This window comes from Sturnira hondurensis, unplaced genomic scaffold (assembly GCF_014824575.4).
Source record: "Sturnira hondurensis isolate 20B ecotype Veracruz unplaced genomic scaffold, ASM1482457v3 Scaffold0000473, whole genome shotgun sequence".
Classification (NCBI taxonomy): domain Eukaryota; kingdom Metazoa; phylum Chordata; class Mammalia; order Chiroptera; family Phyllostomidae; genus Sturnira; species Sturnira hondurensis.
This window is the reverse complement of record NW_028073104.1, coordinates 454871-471225: the sequence shown is the minus strand read 5'-3', so window position 1 is coordinate 471225 and position 16355 is coordinate 454871. Positions and strand designations below refer to the sequence as shown.

The 16355-nt window shown below is 39.9% G+C and overlaps 1 protein-coding gene across 1 annotated transcript in view; it reads right to left on the bottom strand.

Moving 5' to 3' along the window:
* Positions 1–2258: 2258 nt before the first annotated feature.
* The window catches only part of LOC118983884 (transcriptional activator GLI3-like), a 118297-nt gene continuing 104200 nt past the window's right edge, over positions 2259–16355 (bottom strand). Inside the window, exon 4 of the mRNA XM_037041560.1 lies at positions 2259–2398. Within this exon, the coding sequence (XP_036897455.1) occupies positions 2259–2398 (140 nt within the window). The remainder of the gene's footprint in view (positions 2399–16355) is intronic.

The following is a 16355-nucleotide window of genomic DNA, read 5'->3' as shown; positions in this document are numbered from 1 at the left end:
ATATTATTGGTAAGGCTTCTAGTCAACAGCAGACTATTAAGTAGTTAAGTTTTGGGGGATTCAAAAGTTATACATGGATTTTTTACTGCACTGGGAGGGGAGAGTCAGCTTCCCTAACACCTGTGTTGTTCAAAGGTCAACTGTGTTATGTACCAAAGATACTAAGAAGGGAGCCAAAGGAGATTTTTTAACTCCTAAAATTAAAAATGTGATTACTGAATTTAAAAAACTACTAAAGGCAGTGAAAAATGAATTCAAATAAACTTCCCAGAACACAGAACCAAAAACAAACAGGTAGAGACCATGGGAGAAAAGATGAGAGACACAAATTAATAATAACCCAGGAGGTCTGACATCCAATAAAGCAGAGAGAGTTTCAGAAAGAAAGAACAGAGAAGCCAGGGCAGGTAAATGATTAAAACTAGAATAGAATAAAACTCAACCCAGGGACAAATAATGTATCTTCAGATTAGAATGATCCACCAAGTGATAAGCAAAATGAATGAATATAAAATTAAATTTTAAATAACTATTATCTGGAGACACGCTTTCAGATCACTAAGAATAAAAAGATCCCCAAAGTTCCCAGAAGAAAAAAAATACCATTTAAAAGGCATTCAAATCAAAGGGCCATCAGACTTCTCATCTATAACTTTGGATGTTAACAGAAAATGTAGCAATGCCTTCAATGATCTTAGGGTAGAGGGTAATTTTTTTCTTTGAGTTAGAGTTTTAGCTAAACTATCAAACAAAAGCAAGGACAGAATAAAGATATCTTCACATAAGTAAAAAACTCAGAAAGTGTACCTCCTTCATTGTTGGAAAGTTACTTGATATACTCCAAGAAAATAAAAGGATAAACTAAGAATGACAAAGTCTGTGAAGATCCAGGAAATAGTAGCTCCAATCAGGATGATAGTGAAGAGATGTCCCAAGACACCTGATCCAGATTGCTTGGGAGAATGAAATGTCCAAGAAAGATGGGTGCTCCTTTTTAAGTGCAAAAGATATGATTAGAAAGTTGGAGGAAAAATATGTAAGGATATTATAAAGGCAAATAATAGAGGAAAAAACTAAAGCAACTACAAAAATGCAATACAGTAGATATGCAAACAACTATGTAATTAAGGGCGAGAATAGATAAACCACTTGTTCTTAATGCTAGACTCATCACCATCAGGCAACTGACGGTCTAGAATGCTGCACTCACAAAGAAGTGTGATCCTAACATCCTACTTCAATGCTGAGAAGAATTTACACAGCCATCAGGCTGTAGATGCTCTATTAATTTTTAACTTTAAAAGTCAGCCTACATATAGGAACACAACAGATATGGTGCTGATTGTGAGATACCATGGAGATAATAACAACTTTGACATGATAATAGAAAAACATGGCTTCAAAAGATGCAATGGACAGGATGACTTAATATCCTCATCTTTTCAACTGAAAAATCAAAAGTTATATAAATTTAAGATGTTATTTAAAGTTATAAAAATAATCATTAGACAAATAATAATGTAATATGAATAATGAAAGAGGAGGGCACAGTATTAGAAAATTAAAGGTTAACTCTCATACTGGAGGGTTAATAAATTGTATTGAGTGATAATATCCAGAGTTGATATGTCAGGAAACAAATACATACACACATTCTGGACTTTCTTCCAAAAAAGAGAAGAAAAGAAAAAAGAAAAGAGTGAAAATTATCCTCGGGACTAGGGCTGAACAGGAAGGATGGAGTAACTTTAGCTTTCCATGCTAACTCCTGTGCACTTTATGAACTGTTGAAATGAGCATGTTACTTATAAACATAATTTCAATAAAAATAAAATAAACTCTTAAATTATAAAGAGAATCTCAAGGTTTCTTTCTGGCTTTTCCCAAATAATTAGCATATATAAAAAAAGGTTCAGCTTTTACAAATCTGTTTTTTCCTTTTCAATTTTTATAAATCAGTTTCAAGAAGAGAACTCTACTTGTACCTGCCTCAGCTTTTCCAGTTTGGAATATGGCTCTGGGTTGGAATCCTAGTAAAATCATTTTAGAACTCATAGTGGATTATAGGCTCACAGCTTCATTTATTCCATTTTGGTATCCTCAGAACATTAGTTCTAACTGTTCACCTAAACCTGACATCATCTGGCAGAGATTAGCCAACATTACTAACAGGATGACTTTGTAAAACCTTTAACCAAGTCTAGAAAAAGACTCAAAAAGTGTTTAAAATGAGTTCTAAAAGAATACGAGAATCTTCACTAACCATCCCACCAAGAATCAACTGCTTTAATTCTTTGTGTATCACTATGACCCACTGTTATCATTCCCAGGGCCTGAAGCCTTTCCTGCAATTTCAGAATCAAAGTTGTAGGAAAAACGCCACTTTCAATACCAATTTCTAAAAGAGAAAAATTTGAGGAATATTTACTTTAAAATGTTAAATTATTTAAAAATACAAATAAATAAAAAATATTAGCTATGCCATCAGATTATGGGCAAAAAAAAAAAACCCCTAAGCTCCAACTCAGAATGTTTCCATTTCTAGCTTGGCTCTTTGCAAAACTAGGCTGGCATTCAATTGAAACCAGTATTGTGAAATAAATATTTTACCTTGGTTTCAGATATTATTAGCTAAATAGGAACAAGTAAGGAAACAATATATGCAATCGTTAGTATTGCTGATGCCTGCAAATTCATTAATTCTAAAACTCAATCCACAACACAGCCTGCAACACTTCTCAGCCAGTCTAAATACAAACCTAGCTCCTAACTCCAATGAGTCTCCTCCACACACTCATGTTAGGAGAAATTCACATGACAGGAGAGCTCACACTTCACACATCCTCACCCTGCAGCATCTTGACTTTTCTCAGAAGAAGAGGTAAAATCAAGCTCTATTTAACAAAGCTTCTAACTGGAATCTTAACCCTCATGAGAGAAAGCAGCAGGAAAAAAACCTCCATGCCTTACAGTCATGCTAACCTGGTGGCTTATTATAAAGAGACACTTCAGAAAATCTAGAAATTAATGACAGATGACTGGCATTGAAGAGAAACAGCTTCAATGTTATCAAGAAAAAGGAATTTTTTTTTTTTAGAATATCCTATTGGAGTAGATTTCCAAAAAGAAAATGCAAGGCCAACCTCCAAACTCATTTCCTCTGTGGGGCAGACAGTACCAGGTGCTGACCACTGTCCTCCATCATTACTGAGCTATTTCAGTCCCACAGTCTGGCAGCTGTGCTCTCAAACAGTAAGAATACAGAGCCACCAATATGATATATTAAGTTTAAATAACCAAGCATGAAAAGGAGTCATGTCAAGTGTGAATAACTAAAAACTACACATGAATGTTTCATGCCCCAGACTCAGTTCCTTGTTGCTGTGAACCATCAGCAGACGGAGAAGAGCAGAAAAGTGTTTTCAGCAGCCTCAACGGTACACAAAAATGCCCAAACTTGTACCTGCCTTAGATCCAAGGGCAGGCCTGTGAAAACACAGAAAACCTATTTTATGGCTTATTAGACCTGAAGGGCAGGAACTATGTTCTGGATGAGGATGCTTAGGTTTGATCAATCAATTGGAAAGCGTAGTAAAGTCAATGGTGAGCAAGCCTAACTGCGCACCACCACCACCACCACCCCCCCTTGTGCCAGGACAGCACATCCAAGCACACATCACCAAAGGGCCCTCGAGAAGCAGCACAAACTCAAATACTGAAATATTAGCAAGGGTCATGATCAACTAATGTGAAATTTGCCCCCAAAAGTCTAAAATTCAGGGGAGCCTTCCAGATTGCAGCTCAGAACTCCTCATAAATAAATGAAAGAGAGACATGAAAGTTAGTAACAGCTGGCACGGATTAAGCAGGAAGAAAATGCAGCATCAATGTATGTGTTATGTGTCTATCTTAGAGTCTATAAATTTGCTATTTGAAAGGAAGAAGGGAAATGTTGAAGAGAAATTTCATACTGGATTTATATTTGCCAGGGAGTCAGAACTGTATCATAAAACCCCCTTGGAATCAGACACTACCCTCCCCAGCCCCAGATCATGCCGTCCATCCTTCTATTTCATACTTGTTAATAGGTTTCTTAATTGTTTTCATGTGTTGTTTCATGAAGTCTCTCCCCAAAATATAAAATCAAGAACCAGGATCATACTTTTTGTTTCTTCTGTGTGTGACACTAAGTCAATTCTAGGAAATCAATAAACGTACCTAAGAAGTCATTTCTCTGTCCTCTCTAAATGCCTTGTAACAATTTTCAATAACTTTTAGACTCTTCCAGTTATAAATATTGCAAGGACTCTGTGATCACCCTTAAAAGTTTCAATATTAACTTTTCATGTTATCCTGATACAGTGAAACTTTTGTTACAACTTTTGTCTTTATAACCAAATCCTGATATGCCTCAGGTCAAATCAAGTCTCCTAAAACAATGTTATGCAGACAGGATCTGATAGCTCACATTAGTCTTTACAGCAAACACCAGTCCAACCAGCAGGTCCCTGAGAGAAAGAGGTCTCACTGTCTTCTCCTTGACTATCCTCTCAGTCCTGTCCATCCTTAGCATCTATTTCTTAAAACCAATGATTTTCAGCCTGTTTCACCTCATGGCACACAGAAACTAATTACTAAAATTCTGCAGCACAACAAAAAATATTTTTTGAAAATCTGACAAAAAAAGGTGTAATTTTGATTCACTCACACTGGATGACCATTGCTGCGTTGGCTGTTGTCATTTTTAAAATTTGACAATCTAAGGGGAAAGAGATAAGTGCCCTGGCTTGACAGTCAGATATTGCATGGTTTAAAAATTCTCACAGCACACCAGTTGAAAATCGCTACCTTAAGCTATTCACCGAAAGGTGCCATGTGTCTCTTTAGCCTGCACTGTCCCTGTTATTCGCATTCAGTACTTTTCATCTTTCCTTATAAACAATTTCTTCCAGCCCTTTAATCATGCCTAACTGCTTCTCCCCAAAATTCTTTTTTTATATATTTTATTGATTATACCATTACAGTTGTTCTATTCCTCCCCCTTCATTTCCTTCCACCCGCACACTTCCTCCCCCACCACTCTCCCCCCCCCCTTAGTTTATAACCACATGTCTCAAGTTCTTTAGATTCTGTATTTCCCCTACTATTCTTGCCCTCCCCCCTATCTATTTTCTACCTACTGTCTATGCTATTTTCTGTACCTTCTCCCCCCTTCTCCTCCTCCCACTCCCCTGTTGCTAACCCTCCATGAGTTCATTTCTATGGTTCCACTCCTGACCTAGCTGTCCTCTTGGTTTGCTTTTGTTTTAGGTGTGGTTGTTAATAACTGGGAGTTTGCTGTCCTTTCACTGTTCATATTTTTCATCTTCTTTTTCTTAGACAAGTCCGTGTAACATTTCATATAATAAGGGCTTGGTGATGATGAACTCCTTGAATTTGATCTTATTTGAGAAGCACTTTATCTGTCCTTCCATTCTAAATGAAAGTTTTGCTGGATAAAGCAATCTTGGCTGTAGGTCTTTGGATTTCATGACTTGGAATACTTCTTTCCAGCCCCTTCTTGCCTGTAAGGTCTCTTTTGAGAACCTTACAGGCAAGAATCCTCTGACAGTCTGATGGGAACTCCTTTGTAGGTGACTGTCCCCTTATCTCTTGCTGCTTCTAGGATTCTTTCCTTCATTTTAATCTTGGCTAATGTAATTATGATGTGCCTTGGTGTGTTCCTTCTTGGGTCCAACTTCTTTGGGACTCTCTGAGCTTCCTGGATTTCCTGCAAGTCTATTTCCTTTGCCAGACTGGGGAAGTTCTCCTTTATTATTTGTTCTAATAAGTTTTCCACTCATGGCTGTTTCTTTCCCCCTTCTGGTACCCCTATAATCCAGATGTTGGAACGTTTGAAGATGTCCTGGAGGTTCCTAAGCCTCTCCTCATTTTTTTGAATTCTCATTTCTTCATTCCTTTCTGGTTGGATGTTCCATTCTTCCTTCTGGTCCATTCCATTGATTTGAGTCCCAGTTTCCTTTCCATCACTATTGGTTTCCTGGACATTTCCCTTCATTTCAATTAGTTTAGCCTTCATATGTTCCTCTAATTTGTGACTATAATCAACCAGTTCTGTGAGCATCCTGATGACCAATGTTTTGAACTGTGCATCTGAGAGGCTGGCAATCTCCTGGTCACTTAGAGTTATGGGCTCTGGGGCTTTTCTTCTTGCACCATCTTTTGAACTGTTTGTGCCTGTTACGTATCAGGATTGGAGCCCTACGTATTCACCAGAGAAGGGCAACTCAGTTGCTGAGTTGTGACGCTGTATGTGGGGGTGGGGTCAAAGAGGAGCAATGCCAGTTCCGTCTGCCTCCTCCCGCGGCTGCCGCCACAGGTGCTGTAGCTGCCACTGCCACAGCCACCGGGCTGGAGCGCTTCGTCTCCCCGCGCACGAATGTGCCACCGCCATCAGCCCTCCACCACTGGGTTTGCCACTGGGGCCTGTGTGGTCAGTCTCACTGTGCTCGAATGGTAGACCGAGGTCAGTCTGCCCCACACCCTGACTGGGTCTGGGTCACTTGCGCACCTAGGTCGGGGGATCTGTCCTGCCCGACCCAGCTCCACTGCTGACTCCGCCCCTCTTACCGTCCTGGTTGAATGGTTCGTTGTTGTTGGACTTCTGTATAATTCAATTTTCTGTTCTTTGTCTGTGTCTTTGTTCTCCAAACCTTTGTTGTATTCAAACTTGGTTGTGGGAGAAGGCACAGTGTTTCCATCTATGCCTCCATCTTGGCGTAAGTCCTTCTCCCCAGAATTCTTACAGTTAATCTGAGACACCAAAATCCAGAGACTAGGAACTGCCCATATTAATGGGACACCAAGATTTTGGAGGATGGGGCAAAAAGGCCTGCATTTGTATTCCCTTCCCCAGCCCTTCCAATAATAGTCCAAGTATATTTATAAATAAAAGGGGCACTTTCCCTGTCACTTCCTCTCCTGGATGGAGCAGGACAGTCTGCTGCCCTGAGCATTACACAGAGAGAATGGTGAGGGATCACTGTCCCCAGACAAGGCCTAGTTGGGGCCACATACTGTATCATCCCGGTGACATGTAAAAGCTCACTAGTGTATTGGGGGGCAGGAAGGTTTAACAAGACAAGTAGAAGAGCAAAGTGCCTGAGGCCTGCCTCACAAGCACCCAAAACTTTGGCCATGGAATCCAAACTCAAACCGGCACTGTGAGCCCCACATACCTATCAGCCCAAACCACACACTCCTTTCAGATGCCAAATAGGGTCTGTGCAAAAGCTAAATGAGATCATGTAATGGAGTTATTAGCCCAGTGCTTCGCACGTGCTAAATGTTCCACTTACTGTCAGTGATTCCCCACATACCTATCCCCCCAAAACAGACAGAACCCAGAGGTCTCCCCATAATTAAATCATAGGTAACTTCTAATTCTTTAGGAGAGTATTAGTTGAGAAAGAATGTCTCTTTCCCTCCCATGCAGCAATGCCCAGAGAGGTAGCATCAAGCATACCTGTTCCCTCCATACTGAGATCCATTAATGAATGTCTACAGATCTCAACTACAATCAGCCTGCCTGCCCACAGGGCCTCCAACCCCTTGCCATCACCACTTAACCCCAACACCTGGTTCCAGCTGAGTCCCCAGGCTCCCCCGTAATGAGCTAAACCACTGCCCACATGTCCAGGCCCCTGGACTGCCATTCTGAAGTCTTAGCAGTTCCAGGCATCAATTAAGAATTTAAGTGGAGCCAAATTAGGTGGGTTCAAACCCTGGCTGAATCACTTTTGAACCACATAAAAATGGACAACTTACTTTCAGCCTTACCGGATCTCAGTTTCTTCATCGGTCAATAGGAAAACTCAGGACATCTCTCATAAAGATGTTGTGCTAATTTAATGAATTCAGGATTAAAGCCAGTGGCATAATATACAGAGAGAGGGCTCATTTCTGACAGCTATACTTTCTGAGAAAGGGACCATTTGCCACCTGGACTACTCCAAGAGCCTATTGAGTAACTACCCTAATGCTACACTCTGCCCCTTCATAACAATCCCCACACACCAGCCACAGTGATATTCCTCAAATAAAAATCAAATAAAAAATCACAGCACCCCCTCCATTGGCTCACAAGGTCCTCCCAACCTTGTCTCACCCCTTCACCCGTCCACCAAACTCGCCTTCTCTCTGCTCCTGGACATGACAACAGAAAATTCAAAAATTCTACTCTTTAAATGGAATGTTCTCCCTTTACATATTCTCATGACTGGTTCCTTTTTGTCACTTGGGTCTCGACTATAAAGACACCTCTGAGCAAGGCCTGCCCTGCTCTAACTGGCCCTGCCCATTCTAAGGTCTACCAATCCACTGGAGTCTCCCTAGCACACCGCCTGCTTTAGTAGCACAGCACCAGCTACAGAGTTTCATGGATGTCTCTGCCCAAATGTTTGCTGTGCGTTCTCCATGACAACAAGGACTTGACTGCTTGGCAAACACTGACCATTCAGGATGCGTAGCAGGGGCACTGGCATTCTATGACATTTTTTAAGAGGGTAATACCAGAACAGAAGTAAAATTTAAAATCTTGCTGAATTTGAAAGCAGGTTTATTTCACGAAAGTATACTGAAAGAGGGAGGTTTGTCTTATTTCCTAGCACCTGCCATGGGCACCTCTCTGCTCCTCTCTAAAGAAAGAAATGGGTGCCTTCTTTTATTCGACTCACAAGTCAGGAGCACAATCACAATTCAGATTTGCATCCCCATAGTGGGCAAGTAAACACCCAGCATCCTAGGAGAGCCTCCTCTGACCTGTACAATGTCAGCTGATTAGCCCGCAGCCCCCCCACAGAGAGAATACACATTCTCCTGAGGATGAGGGTTGCCCCCTTTAAGACTCTTTCTGTCCAAGCTAGATTGCAGGTTTATCCCACCATTGGATGCCTTTGTTCTCATTTTCCCCCAGGGTAATAGCTACTGGATTTCCCAGCTGAATTTTACTTTGTTATTTATGACCCCTATCACCAACCTCATGTTGGGCCCTTTGCACAATTTCTCTAGCTTGACTGATGCCAGGGTATTTGAGAGTTCACCAATAAAATAAAACTCAAGGCTTTTGAAATTGTGCATATTCTTTTTGGCATTAAAATGTGTCTTGACACAGGAAGCTCTTAATTCATTGGAAATTAAGCCACATTTATTTCCCAATGTTTGGGATTTGGATTTTAAGATCATAATATTGTGATTATCAGGGTTACCACAAACAGAAAAGCTCAGCAGTTTGAGAATGAGTAGAAATGGATTCTGTTGTCATCAAGGGAAAGTATGACATGCTACATAGGGGAAGCAGCAGCTCTTGAAAACCAATGAAAAGGGAAGCCAGCCTCAGAAGTGCAGAGGGGCTATGGGATAGAAATGACATACTGGCAAATTTGAATAAGGAGGTAAATTAAACTCTGCAACAGAAAAACTGTGGGTCAGCTATGGGAAAGATAGCTACCCAAACATCTGTTTAAGCATTAAAAAGCAATTAAACAAGTCTTAGGGATCACCCTGACTGGTGCAGTAGAGGGCCAGCTCCCCCTGGAACACCCAGGCCTGTAAGTATTCTGTCTCCTGCCACTCCCTTCTCTGAGCTCCACCCTTCAACCAAAGAGACTTCTCAGCTCATCACAGGGATCAGGTTGTCCTCTGGCCTCCAGACCTTTGCAAACATTCCTCTCTACCTCTTTGCCAGGGAGTAGGTCACTTCCTCCAGGAAGCCTTCTGGACTCATCAAGTCTGAGTCAGGTATGTGTGTTAACGGTGCCCAAAGGACCCAGCTTCTTTCTCTTGTGACACATCCTTTGTGTAGACTTTCACATTGGCTTATCTACTTGTCTCAATGTCTCATCAGCCTGTAGCTTCATGGAAGCAGGGAGGGACCTTGCTCTGTCCAACACTAGTGAGCACTTAGGTCTCGGGACCTCAGTAAGCATGTGCTCAACTAAAAATGACAGATAAACAACTGAATGAATCCACATTTTTTCCTTATTTTCTTCTGAGGAAAAACTCATCAAAAACTGAGTTTAATAAAAAGCCTGGATCCCCAAAAGGAGGGAAGACATTCATTGCAGGAGAGCCCCAAAGTGGAAACCCAAGTGTAAAAGCTACCAGAATTGAGGAAGTTGAATACTTTTCAAAGAGTGCTACCAGAATCCAAACTCTAACAGAAATAGGAATAATGGAGCAATAAAATGCTGGATCAGTTACCCTATATTAAACCAAACTGCAAAAGGCACAAAGAGAGAAAATGCAGCCCTTTCACTAAGAAGTATGATGATATAGCACAAATTTACAGGTACAGATCAAGAAAGCTAAAGCAGGAGATGTACCTTTCAAGAGACATCAAAGGTAACATTCTTTAATTATATAAGAAAAAGGAGGAACCAGAGATAATGTTGAAAATGGATGGAAAGCTACTAGGAGATGGCTATGAAATAGCAGGAGTTGCTCATGGTTTCTCATGGTTTACTCTACAAAGGAAGAAAGAAATGAAGAAACGAAGAAACGAAGGGGGAAAGGAGAAAAAGAAACTATTAGCAACTACAAAAAATTGTGACTTGCATTGAGTATGTGCCAAATTAGAAAAAGAAAAGAATTACATGGAATATTTAAACAACTGGATGTATGGTCCCAAATCATTTTGTCAATAAAGGCTCCTGTTGCACGTATACTTGGATATTAACAAGTTGGAAAGATGTTACTAAAATCATGAATTGCTTAGAGGTTACTGAAGATATGACAAATCACTGAAATTTGGAAAAGGGGAAAGAAGTATCATGCTCACCTTAACTACAGGAAAAATACATATCTACTCAATTTAAGATGGCTGTCAAAATGAGAGAAATGTCTCTCCCATAGTATCCCCAGAGTACTCAAAATGAGGGTCCCTCATTCACATCTGTGAGTCAAGTACCGATTTATTCCAAAGTAAGACAATCTACATGTGAGAATCCTAGCAGTGCTCAATGTCGGTATGTATGCGGAAACAAATATTTTTGATGTTTTAAAATGTATAATTTATAAATGTATAATTATGTCATAAATACTTTAAACCCTGCTGATTTTTAAAAAGAACCGGTAATTAAGTTTGGATCATAGACTGCATATAATGACTAAGTTATCAAATGGAGGTAGAAGCATCAATCTCTTCAGGTGCCAAGTAGCCAATTCTAACCAGCGGGCGCTAGACGAACTTCATCTCTGGAGTGACTGAGGTCAAGCAACTGAACATTGAGCCCTTCTCTGCCCTAATGTGGCATTTATTAAATATGCCTTGCTGGTCCTGCCCTAGGAATTCTGGTGGACATAAGAGCTCAATACTGCCCCTAAATTACCACATTATTCTGTTAAAAAATGAATTTCAACCAATAAATATGTAGATGAAATTGGCTTTATCAATTCATGAAACAAGGAGCATCCCATCTGGAAACTAAAAGGGTGCTCTAAAGAGTTGTACAAGATAAAAGAGTTTTATAGAAAGAATATGGTGGAGTGGGCAAGGGAGCTGTTAGTAAAAGAAAAGAGTATGTGGGGACCAGGACACCTTTTCTTTGAGGGAAGAAAAGTGGAAGGGTGTTTATCATGTAAACTGCCTCTTCTTTCTATAGAGCATTGAGTGAGCCAACCAGACAGATTACCTTACTGGTGCCTGACCGGAATATTCCATACTAGTGATTAAGATTATGTTTCTGGAAGAGATTGAAATTGGAATTATTTCAGGTATTAAATCTAGGTTTGGTTTTAAGGGCTTTTAACACGAATGACGCCTTTTGGCCTGTGTGTTTTTTTTTTTCTTTAACAATCTAAAGATCAATGTACATGGACAACACAAGGACGTAGCTATGATGAGTTTAAAGGTAAGAATAACACATCTACTCAGTGTCAGGGTAGGAAAATATTATTGTAAGACAAAACTTAAAAAAAAAACTTTCAAAGCAAACAGCCTTTAGATAGGACTCGAGGAATAAATAAGGTTTAAAGGTGAGGAAGAAAGGCAAGAACTATTCTAAAAGGAACCACAGAATGAGCAGTGCAACCTGAACAGGCTGGCCAGAGGAAGCCTGACTTGCCTCAGGGGAGGACTGCGTTAGCCATCAGTGGAAGAGAAAGCTCAGCCAGTGCGCCACCAACAGGCCAATTAATTTTCTCTACAACATGGTCTCTGTTAGCCTTTTCTTTCTAACTCCTCTCCTAAGTGGCCTTCAAGTTTCTCCCTGGACCCCTCTAGTAAATATATCACCAAAATTCAATGGATAAAATCAGTAACTAATTTTAGAAATGGTGCAGTGCTTTTTTCACCCTTGGTTCTCAGTTTCACTTGTTGTCTCCCAAGATCAGTATGAAAATTTCACTCATATTAGGCACAAGAGGAGTCAACATTCACTGGTAAGAGTAAACAGGAACTCTAAGAATCATCCCAAAATTTCTACCACTTTCTGCAGTTATCTTGCAATGTAGCTCTTTTAAAAAAAATACATGGAAGTGGCTCATTGTTTCAGTTTTCAAGCATTACCTCAGAGTTTTTGAAAGAAAGCTTGGATTGTTATGTCAAATTTCTAAAAGAAAAACAAGAAGAAGCAGGAAGCTACTGTTAAGCTCACACGTAACAGTTTTGCAAAGGTTTACAGACTTGTTTGCATTTCCCATTTCAGTTTCCCATACAAGTCAAGACTAACATCCAAAAAAGCAAGATACCTAGCAAAGCCCCCAGACTATGATCCAACATCAGTCTTTCAGGTTTAAATAGTCTGCTGCTCCAAGGGGGGAAAAAAAGAAAGCCAAAACACTCCTGCTGGGTTCATCAACCGTTCTCCAAGAGGTAAAGATAGCCTGGATGAGAACAGAGCTGTGTGCTCGAAAAACTGTCACTGCCTTTGCAGTTTGCGCAACACCAAACTGCTCATTTGTGCCTTGCAGGCATTTTTGTTTCTTAGTCTGCACAAGACTCTCCCATAGTAAGAGAAATGTGAGCAGGTGCAACTATTAAATATATAAAATACACATCTTCTCTTCCATTCTATTAGAAGATGTATTTGTGAAGAGTGTAGAAAGTCACCTAATATAAACACAGACAGGTAAGAAGATAATCTTACATGATTTTTTTAAAGAATGCAAGTGGTCTCAGCACATCAGCTTTCCACAGAAAATAAACATATGCAATTAAAAATTCAGTTTATTTTCTTTAAGCTACTTCCTCAGGTTTTGCTAATTAGCAACTAATAGTACTGTCATCTGAGCTGGGAAACATAAGGAAGAATACTGGTAGTATGTTTTCAATCACAGCATTGACAGGGAAGAATGAATCATATTTTCCAGGAGGAATTACTGCTTGGGAGAAGTTGAGGGCAGAAGAAAAGCAGTCTTCACATGACTATAAAATTGTGAAAGAGATCTAAAATTTTAGAAAAGGGGGCATCTTTCTTCCCCCTTTAACAAAACCAGCAGGGAACCTATAGGACATGACTAGTGAATCCAAGAAACTCCCCACAAAGAGCTCTGCAGAACAGTTAGAAAACTCAACTCTTCACAGTTAAGACTATGACAGAAGACAATGAAACACGTTTCCTGTAACAAGGAAGAGAATAAAACTTAAGTGTCACCCCTCAGGTACTGGAATACTTTAACTATTATGTCACCTGCCTTGCAAGTTTATAAAAGAATAAATGCATGGCAGTAAGTGAAATCAGGGGATGATGGTGGTTTGAAATATCTGGCTACAGATGCAACAGAAGCAACATAAAAGTGCTGAGAAATCCTTAGGCAGGAGATGGGGGTCCTTATCCTAACTAAAATCGGCTCCCTCAAATCCGGCCCCTCCCAAGCTCTCCCCAATTATCAAGTGCCAGTGATCCTGCCGCAGTGAGAGGCACCACACCATGTCTGAGCCATGCAGCCTGAAAGTCTACTCTCTGGCCTTGATATATAGCCCGTCCACAGTTCCCTTCATGAGAGAATAACCCCCAATGCTCCCTCGAGGCGGATTTTATTCCAAACATATGTTGCAAATGTTTGAAGTACCCATTATCCCTGGATTTTCTTTTTCTTTTTTTTAAGTGAAACCCACAAAACCTAAAATACTTTGAATCCTGCCTAACTGCAATTTGTGAAGATGCAACATTGTATGCCCAAGTATAATAAAGTCTTGTGCAATAAAAATTTCACAGACGTCCTTCCGAGGGGAAAAATGATTTTCCAGTCTTACAGGAAGCCTGCCCACGCATTAGAAACACAAAGTTAGTATATATAGAAGCACAAATTAGGCATCTTGGAAAGTCTGCATTTTCCAACCACAAAGAAATGAAGGAATTACTGTGAGTGCTCAGATACCCAGCTACACTGTGTTAGAAGAGTCTTTTCTCTCCCAAAGCCTGATGGAGCTGGCACAGGACTCAAAGGAAAAGGGAACGGCCTAAAAAGGTGTTTCTGAACCGTGAGTGCTGAAACTCTGCAAAGAACTTGTGTTACTGACAATGCTGCAGTACTGAGACAAGGTAAAAAAAAACATAATCACCTTTTACATCTTGTTTTTTTTAATTACTGGTTTCAGAAATATAGGGAGGGGGAGAAGGGGGGAGAGAAAGAAATAAGTATCGATTTATTTTTCCACTTACTTTTGCATTCATTGGCTGCTTCTTATATATGCCCCAATTGGAGATCAAACCCACAACACTGGTATATGGGGACGATGCTCTATCCAACTGAGCTACCTGACCAAGGCAAACTTCTACATTTCATTTTTAAAAGATGGTGCTTTTCTCACATACTAAAAAACTCTCAAAAGCTGTATCAACTTTAGCATCACATCAATTATTAGCCTTACTGTATAATTCAAGCCAGATAAAATCTAACAGCTTTTATTATACAATACCTAAAAATACTTTTTATACTAGTAGAAGATTAAATATTCCAACAGGGTTCTAGAAAATGTAAAGTCATATCCTATCTCACTCCTTGAAACTTAGTTTAGGACATTTTTAAGTTATTTATTTAGTTAAGTTTGTATCTGTTACATAAAACATTTTATGGTGAGTTTTAAAATGTTAAAAAACAAAACAAACAAGCAAGCAAAATATAACCAAAGACACTGAAATAGAGAACAGGCTGACAGTGACCAGAGGGGAGAGGGGAGGGAATCACAGGGGAAATAGGGGAGGGATTTAGAGGAACATATATAAAGGATACATGGACAGCTGAGAAGGGTGGAAATGGGAGGGAGGGGGTGGGCACGGGGGTGGGATGGGATGGGAGTAATAGACAGAAAACTGTACTTGAAAAATAATTAAATTAAAAAAATGGAAAAAAATAATAAAATGTTAAAATTCCTCAAATTCATTTAAAAGTTTAAGAATTTCTTTACTTACAAAACAGGGAAAAAATTATAGGCAACCCACTAAGATTCCATGAGAAAGGGCAATGTTCAGAAGGCCACAAAACAGTTCTGACCACACCAACACTTTTTCTAAGGCTTATAAACCCCCACTCCATCTCTAATCTGTGTTTATGAGAGACACTGACCTCAGGAAGGCAGGTGAGCAGGTCTGGCAGAGAAAGCCAGTCTACCCTGAACCAAATACAACTGCAGCACTAAAAAAATAATTTGGTTTGGAGAACAAGCTTACCAACTACAGATGAAGATGATGAAGATGATGAACAGAGAAGGAAGGGGGGGAATAGGAATAGGAAGAGGGAAGAGTCAGAGGACAACAGCTACCATAATACTTTTGAGGTACTCACCATGAGTCCAAGATTTTATTAATACTTTATTTGCATTGGCTCACTTAATTCTCAAGAGAACACCATGGGACAGGCAGTCATATACCACCCCCATTCAAGAACCATTAGGAAATGATTCTTAGAAGGGTCACCATACTTGGTGAAGGTCACACAGGCACTAAGTGATAAAGCTGGAACTTAAACTCAAATACCCTGATTGCTAAACCAATCTATATAATACTAGGACTCCTTGCCCATATCATATGAGAACTAAAGACATTTATTGAAGAAGATACAAGAAACAGTGTACATAGGACAAGGACACCTCAGTCCCCTTCAAAGTGGGCACTTTGGGACTTCACACAGTTCTCCCAATTGCTATCAGTTGCTCCATCCTATTTTCCTAAATCGCATCGATGGTTTGAAATCTCTTTTCCTTTCAAAAGTGATTTTAGAAGTCGCAGGGTGCCAAATCTGAACTGTAGCGGGGCTGAGTCACCTGGGTGATTTGATGTTTCACAAAAAAACTGTACATAAGACATGATGCATGAGCAGGTGTGTTGTGATGCAGCTGCCAGTTACCATTTGCC